Source organism: Natator depressus, chromosome 4 (genome assembly GCF_965152275.1).
Source record: "Natator depressus isolate rNatDep1 chromosome 4, rNatDep2.hap1, whole genome shotgun sequence".
In the NCBI taxonomy this organism is placed as follows: Eukaryota; Metazoa; Chordata; order Testudines; family Cheloniidae; genus Natator; species Natator depressus.
The window spans coordinates 19004483-19024128 of NC_134237.1; the positions used below are offsets into that span (position 1 = coordinate 19004483).

A 19646-nucleotide genomic window follows, 5' to 3' on the forward strand; every position below is an offset into this window, starting at 1 on the left:
TGGCTGTCATAAACACTTATGCCGGATTCTCATAATAATTCAACTTTTAAGACAGACAACTTATTACAAAGAGCTATCACCTTCTATAACAATTCTTAACACTCTGCCCTTTGTAGTGGTTAGCATGGACCTTGTGTGGGAGAAACCAGTATTAATCATTTTAAGCTTTGCATTTGTCAGACAAATCATTTTGTTCGATGTGAGGGGAATAAGCAGGGAGAAAGAGGTGGGTGGCTGGTTGTGCAGGCTGTTGTGTGAATCTGAGAGCCAGACAGAGTTCTGTCAGTGCAGCACTTATATTACCTCACTGTTTGCTGTGGAGTCCTCCTTTGTTTAATATGTGGTGAATTCCCACATGTACTTCTCTCTCCCTTGTCCTCAGCCTGAGGACACTGCTCACAGGGCTCAGAATGCCTCTCTGCTGATACCAGGAAAGGACCAGAGCTGCAAGTTGAATGTGCACCACATGGCACATATGGTCGAGACTATTCATCATGTAACAAGATTAAGCCTTCATGCAGCAGTGCCGTATAATGCAGGCACACGCTGCTCCAGATATCTTTACCAGGCAATTTGAAAAGTGCAGAACATCAGTTCAGCAAAGGTGGTCTGTTCCTAACACTAAAAAGAGAATCCTAAATGCTTAGACTCCGTTCAGACATTTGCATGGTGTTTGATGGTGTCACTCCTGGGACGCTGCTTCTGATATCTTCATCTTCCAGAGTGAACAGGAAAGCTGTGAATCGTGAGTTTTGCTGTTTTTTATTCTTTTAGGGAGTGACAAAAAATGCTACCCTAGCCACAAGGACATGTTAATTATGATTGTTGTTGTTTTATTATGTCTCTACCTGACTACATAGTAAAGATTTTATAGCTTCTTTAAGTGTCCATGAACTATTGGGAAATTAAAGGGAAATACCTGGTGGAAATACTCAGTTAATAATTTAATTTACAATCTGTGCTACGATACTGAATACCAAATGAATTCAGGACAATAAAACAATAAAGTAAAAGTCGTCAGGGGCATGGTGAAGCTGGTATAATGGGATTATAAATATTGATTGTTACAGAAGAATTTCATAGGGAAGTCATTTGTGGTATTTCAGATTTTTATTTTGAATACACAGCAGACAGACCTTAGTGAGACGATGCTCTTGTCAGTCAGGGATGGCAGGGAATAGATCTGGCTCCACGTAAGAGACTGATTCTCTAATACCACTGGTTGACCAGCAATTTTTCAGCAGAATAATTAGGACTGCATTTGTGGACATAGAGAAAAGGAGTTTGAGGATCAATGGCAGCTAATTATTTCTCAAACAGCTAGGTCAAATTTTGCTTGCCTTGAGTTTGCTACAAGCTTTCTCCTGTCATTTAACTCTTCCATGAGACTCGCCACAAACCTCTCTTTATTATCTTTCTGACAGAAGGGTCCTTAGAATACTGTGTTGGGAATATATATCTGTCTGTTTCTCTTCTGACAAGCTTAGCTTTGTGCTGCTTGACTTGTAGTCATTTCCAGATATCAGATCTTGATCTAGTTGAAAGGGGGAGTCCATTTGGAAGTATTTTGAAGGGCATTTTAAGCAACACAACTATCTGATCAGTAAGTAGGACATGGTGCAAGTCCATGGAATGTTATTAACCTATAAAATTCTTGAAAAAAATGTGAGTGCGCGCGCACACACGCACACACACACGCTGTAGAAACTGTAATTACCTTGGTAGTACAGTATTCGAAACACGTTTTTGAGGAACTAAATGCTACCTTCAGTTACAGCTGTGAAGCCCCACTGAAGTCATTGGGTTGCATATGTATGACTAAGGGCAGAATTTTGGTTTTAAAAGAGTTTACTGGGGATGGCTTTTTAGTTAGGATTTGGTGCATGGTATGAGGAAAATTTATCTGTATAATACTGTCTGTATAGAACTCTTCCTGTCTCTGAAAAACATGAGGTAACTGAAATATCCCCAAATGAGGCATATTTAGTATTTAGTCAGATTTGCTTGTGGAAAGCCATAGCTTGCCTTATTACGCAGAGATTTGCCTCATCCTCTTTGAGGAAAAAGTTGAGTATTTTCTTTTCAAACGCAGATCTGATACTTATTGAATTGTCGTTGGGTGTATATTGTAGATCGGCAAGCCACTTTTATTTTCTTTGTCCTGTCTTTTTAAAAGTAGAGCTCTAAACTGAGTACACTGTCAGAAGTCTTATTGTTGATTTGTATTGTGATTGCTCCTAGAGGTCCCAGTCTGGAGTCAGGTCTCATTTGTACTAGGTGCTCTATACACGTCTTATTAAATGTAATCTTGAACTAAAAAAACAAAAGCTATAATACACAGTTTAAATGTGTACTTTTCCGTAGTGGACAGTCTTTTCCTCTCAGGTTACTGGACTTTTTGAAGTTCTAGTTCTTTAACAACTAGCACGGTACACACTTCCTTTGCATTCCAATCTTAAACAATAAGAAAAAAGAGCTTTTTTATTCTATTTCATTTCAATTCTGTATCAAATAAAACCTGAGATGAAAAGGCAAATGGAGTAACAAAACTGATTTATCTAATAGATTTTCACTCTTTTCCTCCCCCCTGGCTTTTACTAACAATATGTATGGGTTCCTCTGCTGCAAAGAGAGGGGGAAGGGGGGAAGGAGCAGTAGCCAAGTGTTCTGTCAAAGAAATATCCAAACTACACAACCATGCACCACCAGAGAGAACCCTTGAGGTCCGGTTTGAAGCACACTATTGAGAGAGTGTAGGTAAAGCTCGCACTGTAGCTGCCCATACTATTTTCTCTATACCAGGCCGAGAACGTCAGTCATGAGGGTTATCAATGTGGCATTTACTTACTTAAAAGCTTGGAGATAAGAAGTGGCCAAGGTACCCTGGGAGTTCTTTTCTTTGACAATATACTAAAGCCCTAAGGTATAATATACTCTTTATTAGTCTCTAAGGTGCCACAAGTCCTCCTTTTCTTTTTGCGAATACAGACTAACACGGCTGTTACTCTGAAACCTGCACAGAGGCAGCTTCCATCTGAAGATAATGCAAAGATATTTTGGACATGAGTTGTGGAAGTACCTGAACTCTGTTAATCCAGGCTGATGGTTGCCAGGTTTTATACTTTTATATCCCCAGCTGGTGCTAATGTACATCAGTATTGTTCCAAGTACATTCTGCTGTTCTATCTTTCCATGCTAAGATAATCAATTTTCTTTAATCCCTCTCAGTACCAGATACCCTCAGTCTTTGATCTCTCTCTTTGTTAGTGAATTATGCAATCCTCTCTAAGTTGTGGAAGACAATAGTATTTGTCTGCTCACAAGATACAGTCACTTTTTTATGTATTTGCATTTGTAGATGCTCTCATGAATTAGTAGCATTATAGGCTCAGCTGATTTATGACAGCATAGCATTCTTAATCTTGACTCATGATTTATTTATTGTGTAATGTAACTGAGATCTGGGATCCTTGTATCATTGTTCTTTTGGAAAAATTATCTTAGAGTGGCTTAGTTATAGTCAGTATGAGTCAGTTAAAAACATGTGCTAAACAAAATGGAAAAGCAAGTGTAAAAATGGGAATAGAAGTACTCTTTGCATATATTGAGTGAACTTCACCTACTTTGCCCTTTTTTCTGTCAAGGGGAAGGTGTTATGTGTAAAGATGAGACGCAGGCTTTGGGGCCTTGGTTTGATCTCACCATTGACTTCAGTAAAACTACTCTTGATTTACAAGGGTCTAAGTGAGCTCAGAATTGTATCTTTTGTTAGAACTCAGGAATGCAAGCCAAAATCTCCTGAATTCAAACAGTCCCATTGTGGTGTTCAACCAACTCACTTTTCACCTCGCTTAGTTACCCCATCTGGAAAAATTAAGGTAACTATCTAACAATGGTGGCACAAGGATTCAAGCTGAAAAAACAGAATGCATGCTAAATAAATCTGATATATGAGGCAGCTATGCACATTAACCCCAGCTATTTGAAATGAGAAAAATAGGTGAAGCTGACAGTGCCATCTATTCTTAGGGTTGCTTGACAATTCCCATGATAAGATTTTGTTTCCAGTTGCTTGTAAGTGTCCCGAACTTTAATTGTTCAGGCTGAAATTTTTCATGCTGCATGTCTGCCTCTGGCTGAACATTTTTGGGAACTTTCAGCTAAAATGGTTCAGCTGTTTACAAGAAAGGAACTAGAGAAAATATATTGCTTTATCTATTTAAAAAGTTCTTCTGCTTCATTGAGAAATGATAGCACCTCCATGCTTTGGAGCAGGTACTTCAAAATTTGGCAGTGGGCATCCTGGAGTCAGGGATGAGCCATTTTTCATGTCCATGAAAATTGCCCCAAACTTGGCCAAGTTATATGCCTCTAAAAATATCCGTGTGCACATGCCCACGAGAGACTTTTGAGTTTGATTGCTAAATTCTCTGAAGTGTCCATCTGTATTCAACATGCTCCAGCCCAAGGCTGAAGGGCTGAACAGGATTTTTTCTACGATCTCTCCCCGCAGCTACTGTGATGCCAGCAAAGAGAGACACTTTCTTGTGCTCTCAATGCTCCTATTGCTGGACTCAGGCAGTGAAGAGAAGGTGGAGGGAAGAAGCTTCTCTGGAGGGCAGAGAGGAGAAAAATTGGAGGGGGAGGAGGCAGAGAGGATTGTAGAAGCAGAGATGGCAGGAGCCAGGAGCAGAAGAGGATTGACGACAGGATGATTGGGTAGGAGCAGAAGTGGACAGGGACCAGGCTTGGGGCATAGGCGCATAAAGGTTTACAACCACTAAATAATACTCCCCAGATAGAATTGAGCCCAGCAGTCCTCTGTATCCACATTCCTCCACAGTCAGCAAATAGCTGTTACTCCTTGCTAGTGGATTATGTCACCCCCCTTTTAGTGACTGGCCCACATAGGAGGATAACCTACTACTGCTATCAGTTACTCCATTACTTGCAATGACACAGGTCTGTGCCATGGATCTAAGGATATCTCTGCACTGCTGCCCGGAGATACAATCTCCAGTTCGGGTAGACATACCTGCACTAACTCTGATTGAGTTGCCATACTAAAAATAATAGTGTGGTTGCATGGGTGGCAGCATGTGTTAGCTGCCCCAAGTATGTACCTCGGATTTCAGATAGGATTGTGCTCAGAGTGGTTAGCCTGTCTGTCATCCATACAGCTGCAGCTGCCCTTCTGGTTTTAGGACTCTAGCTCTGTCAGATATGTCTACCCAGGCTGGAAATTACACTTCCAGCTGCAGCGTAGACATAGTGCTAGAGTCTGAACTCACTGATGGTCCAATGTGGGTGTCAGGATGATCTCACATAATGGGGTATATTTTTTGTGGGGGAGGGAGGAGACAAAAAAGGGAAATTTTCATTAAACATATGTTAAGAGAACATAAAGGTTGCGGTGTTAAGGACTGAAAAATTAGGAAATGCCAGAGTTAATTTGACCCCCTTGTGTATATGCATTATGATACTGTCTTTGATTACATGATCACACACTATCGTCCCCACCCGACCCCTTCCTTTATTCCATGTATGTGACGGACAGTGCTCAGGGAATGAATCAAGGTTCTGTAGTGTGGATAGTGTGAGTGAAATAAGGCCTGGCCACACATTGAATATGGAGGATAAAAAAATAATATATTGAGTAACTCCATCCTGTGGGGGTCCAGTAGAAAAAACGGTATGTGATCATGTAATTAAGAGCTGTATCTTGATAAATATATGCACAGTGGGCAGAATTAAAGTTGTGCAGGCAACCTTATTTTGGGGAATTTCCTGTGAGTTCTTGACTTTTGCAACTTTCTTTTAATGTATTGTTGCGGAATGTAATTATATTATGGCCCGTGTTATATGTGAGGTCAGACTAGATGATCACAATGGTCTGTTTTGGCCTTGGAATCTACGAATCTATACACCTTGGCATAAAATAGACAATCATCTGGTTATGCAGCATGTAGTAAACCAAGTTGTGCTTTCTGCTCTGTAGCACAATTCTACTCAGACTTCTTCTTGGCTCACAGCAGTTTCCTGAGACCTGATTCTGCACTTTTGTATACCTTCTGTAGTCATGTACACCTGTTAAAAGTGAGTGTAAAGTTTTACCACCAGTGTGAGTGGAGAACTTTGGTTTGCTCGAGATTTACACTCACTTTTGCGGGTATAAATGACTGCAGAAGGGGCAAGGCAATGGAAGATCAGGCACTTCTTGTTGTGGGTTCATCATTGTATGTACTGTATCTGGAAGCATCCCATGACATTGCATTGTGTTTTTAGTAGAACGACAGGGATGATCTTGATCATCCGATGAAGTGAGCTGTAGCTCACGAAAGCTTATGCTCAAATAATTTGTTAGTTTCTAAGGTGCCACAAGTACTCCTTTTATTTTTAGGGATGATCTAGGTTTACTTAATCCTGCCTCAGTGCAAGGAATGGATTAAATGACGTCTTGAGGTCCCATTCAGCTCTACATTTTTATGATGGCAGGAGCACAGCTCTATGTAAGAGGGAGAGGAGGGCCAGCAGGAAATCATACACCTAAATGGGTCAGTTAGGCTTCTAGCCAGCTTCTCCACTTCAGTATGTCTAGAAGCAGGGATGTCTGAATGACTCTTCCAGTTTTGAATTTGGATGCTTAGATTAATTTTGAATTTGGATGCTTTTATGGAAACTGATATTAGTAAACATTTTGAATCTGAGTCTCATTAATTGAAAATTGCACAAAAAGTGGCTCTTATTTTTCTGTTGTGTTTCTTGGATAGCTCATCATTTGCTAAAAGTTTTCAAAGCTACTATGGTAGGAAAGAGTAAAGTACTTTGGAAATCGTCATAGGATACTGCCATTTCTTTTTGTTAACTGACTTGTTAAAGTTTCAGTGGGATCTATAGAGTTACTTTAAAACTATAAATGGTAGAAAATTTTTTGACAACATTTTTCCATTGAAAAATGCCATTCATCTAAATTTAAAATGTTATACAGAAACGTATGGTTTTCAATGATTTTTTTTGGTCAGGAAAGTTTCTTAGGTACAGGATGGCATTTTGAAAAAGAAGGAGAGGTGGACACATTCTCTTTATTTGGTTTGGCACAGATCTGGGGGACTCTGTTTCAAATTCCTGCTGTTTGGTGTGGAGTGATTTGGAATGCAGAATGTTTTGTGAAACAGAATTGTTTGTTGTTTTTCAGCCAGCCCTGTTTAAAACAATGACTATTATTTGTAAGTTGTGAACAGCATAGTGAAAATAAAACTATTTCATTTATTTTATTTTGAATTGCTTAGGTAGCATCTTTTACTGGAGAATCTCAATGCTTCATATAAACATTAAATAATCATTATTACATCTCTGTGTGGAAGGTGGTGTTACCATTTTATTCACAGTCTCTAAGGTGCCACAAGTACTCCTTTTCTTTTTGCGAATACAGACTAACACGGCTGTTACTCTGAAACCAGAAGTTAAATGCTTTGTCACATGCTAAGTCTGTGGCAGAGGTGGGAATAGAACCTGAGACTCTTGATTCTGTTTCTTGTTCGCACCAATAGGCATCTCCATCTTCCTCATCATTTTATTTATTATATAGGGGAAAATATTTCTTGATACCTTCCTACTGTAGTTCTAGTTAGAGATCTGGTCTTTGGACCCAATATGGTACAAAGAGACACTTAGTTTGGCTTTCTCAGTTACATTTACATTTTGAAAATTTGGTTTATTTTAATTGAATAGAGCATATTGAGAAAATAAATCCATTTCCCCCACATAATCCCTTGACCAACACCAAGTTGTCAAAGTTGGGTAAATGTACATGTATGAAAGCAGGTTACTAGGCATGCTAACTAATAGTATGAATTTGGAAAATGCATTTTTGCATGTACAAAGAGATGTACTCTAACATATGAAGAGTAGAGTTCAGGAGAGTCTTCAAAAATTTGACCCTGGATATTTAAATTGGTTTTTAATTTGGACCCCTGTTTAACCTTCCCGCCATACCACCAACTTGGACACTGCCAAGACTGTTTCACAGCTCTGTAAGACAAAGAATGGAAGTACTGTATCTAGTATTAGACTAAAAGAGGTGACTTACAAGACCCCAGTGGCTGATGGTAATGCAAATATGTGGAAAGCAAGGGGGCTGGAGAATACTTGACATTATTAACTTCAGAAGAACTCAGAAAAAATGGCAGGAGCTTTGTTTCCTGACCAGGATTGTGTACATACCCTTGTGAAAAGGAACACCCTGAAACTATTACTGCATTTGGGAGCATTGTATGTTATTTTTAAGGGGTGTGTGGGTAGTAAATGTAACAATTCTTCAAAGCTTTAAAAAGTTGAAACCCCACTATTTCAGTATTGCAGTTGAGGCTGACACAACAAAATCACCCTTTCATATTAGGATTCCCTAGATGTTTACCCATATACTTAATCATAATATGGACGTAAGGATATGCTTTCTGTCTTGTGACAATGTAGTGTGTTATCACAATATGTCTTCCTTTTGGTTATTTTTGCAAGTAAGAGAAGATAGCCAAAGTTTTATGATGGTACCAGGTGGTAAACAGTCTGGGAAGTATGAAGAAAGACCCAATCCTAACACTCTGTTATCTCTTACTTTGGATCAAGGAGCTAGGTTTTTTTTTTTTTTTTTTACCTATCTGCCTGGGCAAAGGCAACTAAAGCAGCAATTCCCTCATCAATTTATCTCCTTATCACTTGTTTGTGGAGGCACCAGCTCTACTTGCTTTTATTGAAAGATGCTGAAAATACAAGGTACTAATAAACTCATTCCTGATGTAACTCTGCTAACTTCAATGGAATGAATTTGGCCTAATCAGTAATTATATCTTTCTGTGTGTTTATCTAGGTTCTCTTTTATTAATTGAGTAGAGAAACTTGCTGGCTCTCAGCATATTCTGATTCATAGTGCCATGTTTTTTTTTATCCTTAGACATTTCATCCTAGTCTACCCAGAACTGTAAGCTTTTCCAGTACAAGCATTTTTAATTGGTACATACTTTTGATTTCTTCAATGCAAAATGATTCTTGACCTCTCAAAAGAATGTCCTGGTACGTTCCTAGGCTGCAGGAATTTTTGAAGGAGTTATAAAAGAGAACTGTTCAAACACATGGCATTAGTAACTCTTCCATACTGTGGACACTGATATTTTCAAGAATTGCATGTAGTGTTAGCTGCATGAATGCCTCTGACTTTAAAAACCTGAACATGTAGTAGCTTATACTCATCATTTGGAATGATCTTACCAGCATCAGTAACTATCTCCACAGCAGCCCATGATGATTTTGGTTTAATCTCAATGGAATATCAGGTTTGGTTGGAATGTTTGTTTACTTTTCATAGCCAAATGTGAGGTGCCATTAATAGATTAAGGAATTCCTTTGGCAGAAAACAAGAGCCGAATTCTTTTCTTAGTTACTCCGAGGTAAATCTGAACTAGTTCCATCAACAGCAGTGGATTTACAGCATTGTAACTGAGTGCATAGCTCTAACTCTTTTAATTGATGAATATTAATTTACATGTGGCCTGATTTTTCCTCTCATTTAAACCAATTTTATAGTGGTATAACTTGATCAACATAGTGGAATTATCCTTGATTTGCAATGCTGTAAGTGAGGGAATAGTCAGGCCCCATAATAACAACATCTAGGGACTGGAGTTCCTGTACTTCTGTGACTGACTAGGACATTGTAATGTGAATATTGAAATACAGGCCTCTCAACTGTGCCTCATTGTGAAGTACTGTATATCAATTACAATAGCATAACCAAAACATTTACAAAGATGTTTTCTATAGACCTAAGCAAATTAGATGTAATGATGTAATCTGTAAAGATGGGAAAGGCCTGTTTTTTTCAGACTGGGGGAGGGGGAAGGGAGAAACCAAGGCTCTTTGTTGTTTGAAAAAAATCACTTTGCCCATGTTCACACCCCCTTTGTGTGTTTGCTTCATATGCACATTCATGAAGAATGAATTTTACAAGCCCAAATGCTTACAAAAAGCAAATGTTAAGGTCTTATGCTAGGGCATTCATGGAAGGCTAAAAATTCCCTCCTATGAACATTCCCAACAGAAATTGCTACTCTCCTTCAATCAGGGAACAGAAACAATACCATGTGAGTTGTAGCCAATAACAACTAAGCAACACAGTAGGACTAGCAAACCAGAGAACCTATCAAATTCATGAAAATTTAGTGTAATAATGTTGAATGAATTCTGGAACAAGATATGAACTATAGACAGACATGTGGGCAGAAAAATGAAAAATTCATGAAATTATTCATAACAAATCATTTGCTGTGCTCTAGCCGTCTGTAAGTTCTTGACATTTTTAGGGTGAATCATGCAACTTGAAGTTTGAAATTTTCCAGCAATGATAAAGAAACAAATCCCATGTCATTTCAATGGTCCTCTGTAATATCTCTGTCCTCATTTTGGGTGTACATTTTTGACATTGGGAGGTTGTAAAATATGTATATTAGAAATTCCCTCACATGCTTCTCAGTGTAATTTAACTCAAAGTGGAAGACTTTGTAACCTTCTTTTTTGCTTCGTTACTGGAAGTTTTTCTGTTGCTTTGTATAACTGAAACAGAGAAGCTGTTCATAATAATAGTCAATCTACACCTCTACCCAGATATAACGCGGACTGCGGGAGCCAAAAAAATCTTACCGCGTTATAGCGAACGTGCTTTGGCCCCCCTGCTCCTTGTCCCCTGACCGCCCCCTCCAGAGACCCCCCCATCCCTAATCACCCCCAGGACCCCACCCCCTACCCAATCCCCCAGCTCCCTGTCCCCTGACTGCCCCGACCCCTATCCACACCCCCCGCCCCGTGACATCCACACCCCCTGGCCTGTGACAGGCACTCACCAGCGGTGGCAGGAAGCGGCGCAATGTGGCCCCAGCCCGCTCCGCTCCGCCAGCTTCGGCGCTCTGCTTCCCACCGCTGGTGGGTGCAGGGAGGTTGGGGAAAGGACGCCCCCCGCACTCACCAGCGGCGGGAAGCAGAGCGCCGAGGCTGGGAGCTGGCAGAGCGGAGCGGGCTGGGGCCAGGTGGCTCCGCTTCTGCCGCTGTCGGTGAGTGCGGGGGTGGGGGAGGGAGAATCCCTTCCCCCAAGCGACATGGCTGGGGCCGGGGCGAAGGAAGTGGAGCGGGCTGCTCCCGGGCCCCTGATAATCACCCGGGCCACTCTGGGCCTGCGGGGCCCCAAAAAGTGCCCCCCCCAAACTCCTGCCTCCCAGACCCTGGGGTGGTGGGGGAGGCCTGCTTTACTGCATTGTATGCGAACCCATGTTATATTGGGTCGCGTTATATCGGGGTAGAGGTGTATTCATTAGCAAAGTACAATAGATCCTTTTAAGGCTTTTTGATGGCCGAATAAAAGTATGTCAGAATAGGAGGGTCGTTTTTGTTCTTCCATAGAGCCAGATTATGATTGGATCTTGTGTGGGGTATGTGCAAGGTTGGAGAGTACAAAAGAAATCTTGCACCTCACTTGCCTGGCCTGTGGAAGAAGGTTGAGTGCAAGGAATCTTCCACATGAAGGTTGCACATCTAAGGGTCAGACTCAATTGCCATGCCTATGTTCAGAACAAAAGGAGTGCTGTTTCTGTGCAACTTCAGGGGTCCCATTGCCCCAAATGGGGCAGGGAGGGGTTGGAGAGACAGGGTCACAGTTCCACCTCTTTTCTGTATCAGTTGGCAGACTGGGATGGCCATACTGGAGGAGCAGGCTATAAAGAATGGTACCACCAATTTAGTCATCCCTTATTAGAGAGAGATTAATCCTCTGTCAGCTCCCCAAGGGATGGTGGGGAACCAATGTCTTAAAGGCACAGCTTTACTCATACTTATTAATAGGGTGACCAGATGTCCCAATTTTATAGGAACAGTCCCCATTTTTGGGTCTTTTTCTTTTTCTCCTATTACCCCCCCACCCCCGTCCTGATTTTTCACACTTGCTGTCTGGTCACCCTACTTATTAATGCTGCAAAACATTGGTAATTGTCTTTCATAAAATACTTGAATGCATGACAGTGCGGGGTAGAATAAAAGCTTTATTGATGAGTTCGGGATGGTGCATTACTGATAGTGGCAAAGCAGCAACAGGTCATTCCAACTGAGTATTGATGAAACCTTTATACTCACATCACACTAGCATATATTCTGTATATGCCATGTACAAACCAAACAAAAAACCCACCTTGTTGGGACTATTTCTCATGTCCCTCTCCCTGTAAAGCCCAAGTGCCTTGAGTTACCAGGAATCCAAATGTATGGGCTCACAGCATCAACAAAAACTTCTTAATGTTAAAACCAGCTTTTCCATACTAAAGTGTTCAGTTCATAGTTGCTGTTTCGGGATCTACCTGGGCTAGAAGCAAGTGCTACCCAGCTCCCTGAGAAGATGCCTTTCACCAGTGATACAAAGCTCGTTTCTAGCCCTTCTGTTCTGCAAGATGATGATGATGCCATGAGGTGCAGCACTGAATCTTCTCCATCCTGGAGCTTAGGGCAGTGGTAAATGGGAACTATAGCAGTATGATAATCAAATTATCCACAAGTGGAACAAGGAGACAGTCTGCTGGCTTAACTTGAGCACTATGCAGGAGACTGGGGTAGCTGGATACAATTACTGGCCCTTGTTCCTTTCTTTTTAGGTTTACTGTTGTCAGACATGTTGAACTCTAGTAGAGCTTGATTTTAGCATCTCTTTCATTGATACAGGTTTACCAGTATCATTCCACAGTAACTTTACAAGGGAAACTATTGATATGGTTTTATTCTGCAGCCCATATTTCCCTGAATATTGCCTGTAACTTAAAATAGGCTAGTCCCTTGAGCAAGAGGATCAGGATCAGACTCTGTGAATGGGCTAGGGTTTTTCTGTAGCTGATATAATTTTCCCATAGTAATAATATTTTTCATTTATATGGTATTCATGCACCAAAGCCTCCAGGAGCATGAATAATAAAATAGAGTGAAAAATATTGCTTAGAAGAATTGCAGTATGGACGAATAAAATCTGAACCAGAGAAACTGAACTGAGATATAAAACAGTGATATGACTGAGATGTAACAGTATTGTACTTATGAAACCATCACTACAGTGAGTCACAGCAGAAGTTAAAGGCTGATTCTATTAACTTAAGAGCTTCCACAAATTAAAAGGGAGGTTTAGATGCCAAATAAAATTTTGCTTTTCATTGGAGCCAAGTTACTGTGACTGTGTGTTCAGATGTCTCAAACTTGTTTCTACTGTTACTTTGTCCTCCATACGTTTGTCTGTCAGTTCACTTGTATTGGCTAAGTCCTAAACTGTGAACTTTCGGACGCAGGAACCATTTTTGTTCTAAATGCTGTACAAATGAATATCCCAATGGTACACTAATCTCTGGGGTCATTATTCACTACTGTAGTAGAGCTGTGAGCCTGGGAAGCATTGACCTTTGTTAAGTTTCATGTAAATTTAAAGTTTGGGGCCGGCTTCTGTCCTTCTGATAGATCAAAACATTGGAATCTGAGCACCTTGGAACTTTTGAGAAAAATCGGATTGGATCTTAATTTTGTGTCTCTGACATATCAGTTATGTAAATGGTACAATATTTTCCTTATTTCATTTATACGTACAGCTTTCATGTAATGTGATGCTTGTGAAAAGTGCTGGGTTGATGGAATCAGAGCCATCAGGAGTGGAGAAGATGTATTAGGCAGGAAGATGGACTGAATAACCCATTACTTATTTCTTAGCAGAGCAGTTCCTGGAAACATCAACCAAGCTTGAAAAACCCATTGTGCTGAATGTTGCACATTAACTCCTTGCTCTGAAGAACTTGCATGAGTGTTCCCTATTGAATATTTTTAGTGGGTGGGGTTTTTTTCAGTCTAGTTTTTTAATACCCCAACCAAATGAAGTTTCTGCCACCCCCCTTGGGAGACTATTCTACAGCCTAATATGAATCGGTATCAAGAAGCATTCCTGATGTCTACCCTTCTCCTCTTTCACCACCCTAAATAATTGCCCTGGTATCTTAGTGATTGCAACCTTCAAATATGTGTAGATTGTTATTGTGTTCCCTTGGTCATCATTTCACCAAGCCAGCCTCCTGCTAATTTTTGTTTCTTTTCTTTGGATTTCTTGCAGTTCATCAATGTTTTTCTGGTTGAAAGGTGCCCAAGAATCAAAATCAGTAGGCAGACCAGTATTACATTGACCTTTTATTGTTTTCCCATATGGAATTGCATTACTAATGTATGCATAATTTGTGATCTATTATCACTGCTAGGTCTCTTTCAGAAATACCGCTTTCCAGATTTCTTCCACCAAATGAGTATATCAGTTTCAGATTATTTTACCCCCAATATGATAGCTTGCATTTTTTTAAATATTAATCTTCTATTTTCTCTCCACGTTTCTTAGTTTTCTTCCATTATTTCTCCATCTGCACTGATATTAGTATTTGTGCTCTTCCTAATGAGAAAATGTCATTAACCTGTTTTTATTTCCTCTTCAAGATGAGCAATGTAGATGTTAAATAAAAACCAGACCTAATGCCAATCATTGTAGTACCCACGGAACACTGTCCCCTAATATGACATAGTTTAACTTTTTTCCCTGTAGTATGTCTGATAAGATTTATTCGTTGTGAAGCAGTGCTGTATATTGGTCATAGATGTGAAATCTTTTGTATTGTGGGCTCTTTTGTGCTGTTTAGACTCTGCCCTGCATTGAGTGAAACATACTGCCACATATTCAGACCCTGTATGTGTAGAGACTCAACATGTGTTTCTTTATTTTGCTGGTAGTAGTAGTTCTCCTTTCAAGCTAGTAAGTGACAGGTCACTTTTTTTCAGATTAGTAATGTGAATATCTACCTTTCTTCTACGTAACAGTCAGTAAATACAAGAATTTCATTCAGTACTTAATAATTTCTCGGAAGTGGTATTGCTGGAGAAGAATGGCACAATATCTCAGGGGAGCGTAAGGGACCGTTGACCAGAGCAGCCCCTGCCTATACACCCTTTTTATATTTTTAAGGGGACTTGAATAATGTTACCTGTGACCTCACCACTCACAAGTAACACATCCATCCCAAACTCATGGTAATAAAAGCTTTATACCGTAGTATATTGTCTTGTATATTTTTTCTCTCTCTCCGCTGGATACATTGATAAAGTGTGCGTATTTGTATATTAAAGCGTTGTCTATATTCAGGGCACCAGCACAGCTTGCTAACTAGCTGCTTTGAAGATCTGAGGCTTAAAGGCTAGCCTTGAATAGGTTGCTTGTATTAGAGCTCTCTCTCTCTTTTTCTCCACCCATAAGAACAACTATATATTGAGAAAATTGTGTATTTAATGAATTGCAGCATGTTAAGGACAAGATAACGCTGATGAAGCTGGCTAAAGATTTGTGTTGTAAGGAGAAGGCAGGCGCTTGCTGCCCCAAGATTGCACTGTCAAGTGCATATGCTTGCATTGCCCCTGCCTTTGCTGCATTTGTCCTGTGACTCCATGGAGAACTTTGTCCTCATTATCATCAGTCTTGCACTTTTTATGAGGACTAAATTATCTTTGTAATAATGAGTGATAAACATGCCTCCCTGTCAGAGAGCAGCCACTTGGTCTCTTTACAAAGAACTGAGAAGCTTTATGATTCATTTTAAATGAGTTATATGAATGATGTTCAATCACTTTCAAATTACTGCTAGTAAAGCCTTGTTTCTATTCGGGATGCCAGTACAGTTTGCTAACTACAGTAACTCCTCACTTCATGTTGTAGTTATGTTTCTGAAAAATGCGACTTTAAGTGAAATGATGTTAAGCAAATCCAATTTCCCCATAAGAATGAATGTAAATAGGGGGGTTTGGTTCCAGGGAAATTTTTTTTTGCCATACAGTACAGTACTGTAGTTGGGAGGTGCCCCCGCCTTACCCCACATGGGCACAGCCCACTGGCACTGGAGACAATGAGGCAGGCAAGGAGGCTGAAGGTGCTGTAAGCTAAGAGAAGCATGTTGTGCAGCGGCAATGGCAGCTTCCCCTACTCTGCAAGCACCGGGGTGAGGGGCTCAACCATCGGCCTGCCCACTCCACCCCTTCCCCCAAGCCTCCACCCTTAACCCACCTCTTCTTTCCCCCACTCCTCCCCCTTTACTCCGCACGCCGCGTCCTCACTCCTCCCCCCTCCCTCCCCTGCCTCCTGCCTGTGGCAATCAGCAGGCTTGCAGCGTTCAAGATGCAGGGGAGGGAGGGGGAGCCTGCACGCCAAGCCCTTGCTCTCCCCCCCCAACGCTGCAAGCCAGCTGATTGCCATGGGCAGGAGGACGACGGGGAAGGTGCTGATCTGCAAGGTCTGCCGGCGGGCGGGAGGCACTGTGGGGGTGGCGTAGGGGAGCTGATGGGGGGCTGCCAGCTGTGGACAAAGCAGGCAGCCAGACAACATTATAGCAAAGCATTGCACAACTTTAAATGGAGCATGTTCTGTAACTGAGCAGGGACATAAGATCGAAACAATGTTAAGTGAGAGGATGTTAAGTGGGGAGTTACTGTAGTTGGTTTGAAGATCCAAGGCGGCCTGGAAAGGGTTTGTCAGACTAGACCACATTGGACACATAAACTAGTCCGATGAACTGAACTCTCGCTGTTCAGTCAAAAACAGCTCCAGAATGCTGCTGTGACTCTGAATAGGACAGCAAGAACCACAGCTATAGATATGGTGAGTTGTCCTATTACAATTTGGAATTAAAAATTTTCAGTGCACACAGATGGTTAGTTGAAAGAAGAAAAGAAAATGTATACAAAGGAGAAAACATCTTTTGAAAGTACTGTATCCTGAGGATGTATGGTAATAAGAACTTGAATTTATCTGACTAGATACCAACATGAATATCATGTTTAGAAAGTAATCCTATCTTAGTGAATGCTTCCAAACGAAAGGTTAGTTGTAGAATGGATCTGGGAGTTGAGAATTCTGGGTTCTGCTCCTGACTCAGTCATGTGCTTACTTTAGGAGTTTGTGTTATATTTTATGTGCCTCAGTCTATGAAGCTGTACAACTTGTATAATGCTTGCCTACCTCAGGGACAGTGAGGCTTAATTATGGGCTGTCCAGTGTTTGGGGCTGTTGGGTAAAAGGGGCAAGACACATACTATGGATGGTAGTTTTTAACTAATAATAATTATGTATTCCTGAGTCAAGAAAAGACTCCCGATTATGGAAAGCACTTAAGCATGCATTTAAAACTCACTGAAGTGTGTGCATGAGTGCTTTCCTGAACTGGTGGTTGTTCCTAATACTACCATTTATCTTTGTTCCGTAGATCTCAATGTGCTTTATAAAGGTGAGCAATATTTATCATCTCAATTTCAGAATGCGGGTAGGGTTGAAATGAGATGCAGTAAGCCTGGCTTGCAGTGTCCAGTCCCCCATGGAGCACCTGCAGAAGGGCTTACAGGATGAAGCATGCCTCAGTTGGGGCTAACCCACCACCATGACCCTCCTCCTTATACCTGCTGCTTTTTGCTCCTCTCAAGTTTGTAAAATTGAGTGAGGAGCATTTGTCAGAATTTCAATTATAAATTACATAGGAGGAAACTGCTGTCTTTCCTGGGTACTGGAGAACACGTATGGCGTGTAAAACGCAGCATATGAGGGCAAAAGAATAAAAACTACAGGAGCTGAACTGTGATGTTTCTTAAAATAGCTAGATGGTGAGCTTTGAGAGATAGACTCTGGGTTCTGAATAAGCTTCTATAATAGAACAGGCAGAAATGCTATAAGCAGCGAGATGAATTGCTGAAAGTGACGTTATCAAACAGCATCCTTGGTTGTATAACCCCTGAGATACTCATGAAATGCTTTGGTTAATCAGATAAGAGGTTAAAAGACAGCTTTATTTATTTTAACAGAGATATTCTTCACATGCTGAATCGCTTATACACTGGGGATATAACTGACCGAATAGCATCTGTGTAGCATGGCATTGCTGCAGATTAAGGAGGAATGAAGAATGTAAAGATTAACTGTCCTGTTTTTGCTATACAGACTTGCATGAATTGATCAATTTGAGCAAGTGGGTGTCATTGTTATAGTCAACAAAACATACCAGTACAAAGAGATTCTGGAGTCTGGTGGATTAAAGTAAAATCCTGTCCACTCAAACATGCTGAAAGGACGATGTCAGGAAACAAATCTTTTAAAATTTAGGAAAGCAGTTTGTTATAGAACAACCCCTTGGAAATGTGAAAAATAAAATGTATTTCTTTTCAGGATTGTTTTATTTCCATCTTGCTCTTATGCTGGTTTGCTGTTAAGGGTGGTTCACATGTGCTAGGTTTCCTTTTGTTTGTCAGAGGAAGGAGAGACATTTAAAAATATATAAAATAATGAATTTTGATAGGGAGGATTGTGTCCTAAGGGATCTGGTCACTGTGGTTTCTATAATTGTGATGCTCTTGCTTTCTGGATACAGCACCTTTGCAGTTTTAAGACCTCTTCCTGTGTGCAAGATGGGGAAGTCATTTTGTTCTGAGTTGTTGCAGCCTGTCACAGAGACACCCACAGAGTACTTTCGCTTTTGGAGATTTTACTTTAATTTGTCTTGTTTTCCTTTAATCTAAAATAAATTGTAGTTGGCTGAAAGTCTAGATTCTGCCATTTTGTACTCCTAGAATCATAGGATTGGAAGGAACTTCAAGAAGTCATCCAGTCCAGTCCCCTGCACTGATGGCAGGACCATTATCTAGACCATTCCTGACAGGTGTTTGTGTAATCTACTCTTAAAAATCTCCAGCGATGGAGGTTCTACAACCTCCCTAGGCAATTTATTCTAATACTTAACCAGCTTGACTGTTAGGAATTTTTTTCTCATGTCCAACCTGAACCACCCTTGTTGCAATTTAAGCCCACTGCTTCTTGTCCTATCCTCAGAGGTGAAAGAGAACAATTTTTCTCCCTCTTCCTTGTAACAACCTTTTATGTACTTGGAAACTGTTGTCATATCCCCACTCCCTCAGACTTCTCTTCTCCAGACTAAACAAACGCAGTTTTTGCAACCTTCCCTAATAGGTCATGTTTTCTAGATCTTTAATAATTTTTGTTACTCTTCTCTGGACTTTCTCCAATTTGTCCACATCTTTCCTGAAATGTGGTGCCCAGAATTGGACACAATACTCCAGTTGAAGCCTAATCAGCGTGGAGTTGAGCGGAAGAATTACTTCTCGTGTCTTGCTTACAATACTCCTGCTAATACATCCCAGAATGATGTTTGCTTTTTTTGCCCCAGTGTTACACTGTTGACTCTTATTTAGCTTGTGATCCACTATGACCCGCAGATCCCTTTCCGTAGTACTCCTTCCTAGGCAGTCAGTTCTCATTTTGTATGTGTGCAACTAATTGTTCCTTCCTAAGTGGAGTACTTTGCATTTGTCCATGTTGAATTTCATCCTATTTACTTCAGATCATTTCTCCAGTTTGTCCAGATCATTTTGAATTTTAATCCAATCCTCCAAAGCACTTGGTTGCAACCCCTCCCAGTTTGGAATCGTCTGCATACTTTATAAGTGTACGCTGTATGCCATTATCTAAATCATTGATGAAGACATTGAACAAAACTGATCTC

The 19646-nt window shown here is 40.6% G+C and overlaps 1 protein-coding gene across 3 annotated transcripts in view; it reads left to right on the top strand.

The window, feature by feature from the left end:
• Positions 1–604: 604 nt before the first annotated feature.
• ARHGAP24 (Rho GTPase activating protein 24) overlaps positions 605–19646 on the top strand; it is a 316434-nt gene continuing 297392 nt past the window's right edge. The window contains exon 1 of one of the 3 annotated variants that reach the window (XM_074950525.1): positions 605–745. In XM_074950525.1, coding sequence (XP_074806626.1) covers positions 640–745 — 106 coding nt within the window. In that variant the 5' untranslated portion in view covers positions 605–639. The remainder of the gene's footprint in view (positions 746–19646) is intronic. The other 2 variants (XM_074950524.1, XM_074950527.1) reach the window with 2 other exon arrangements.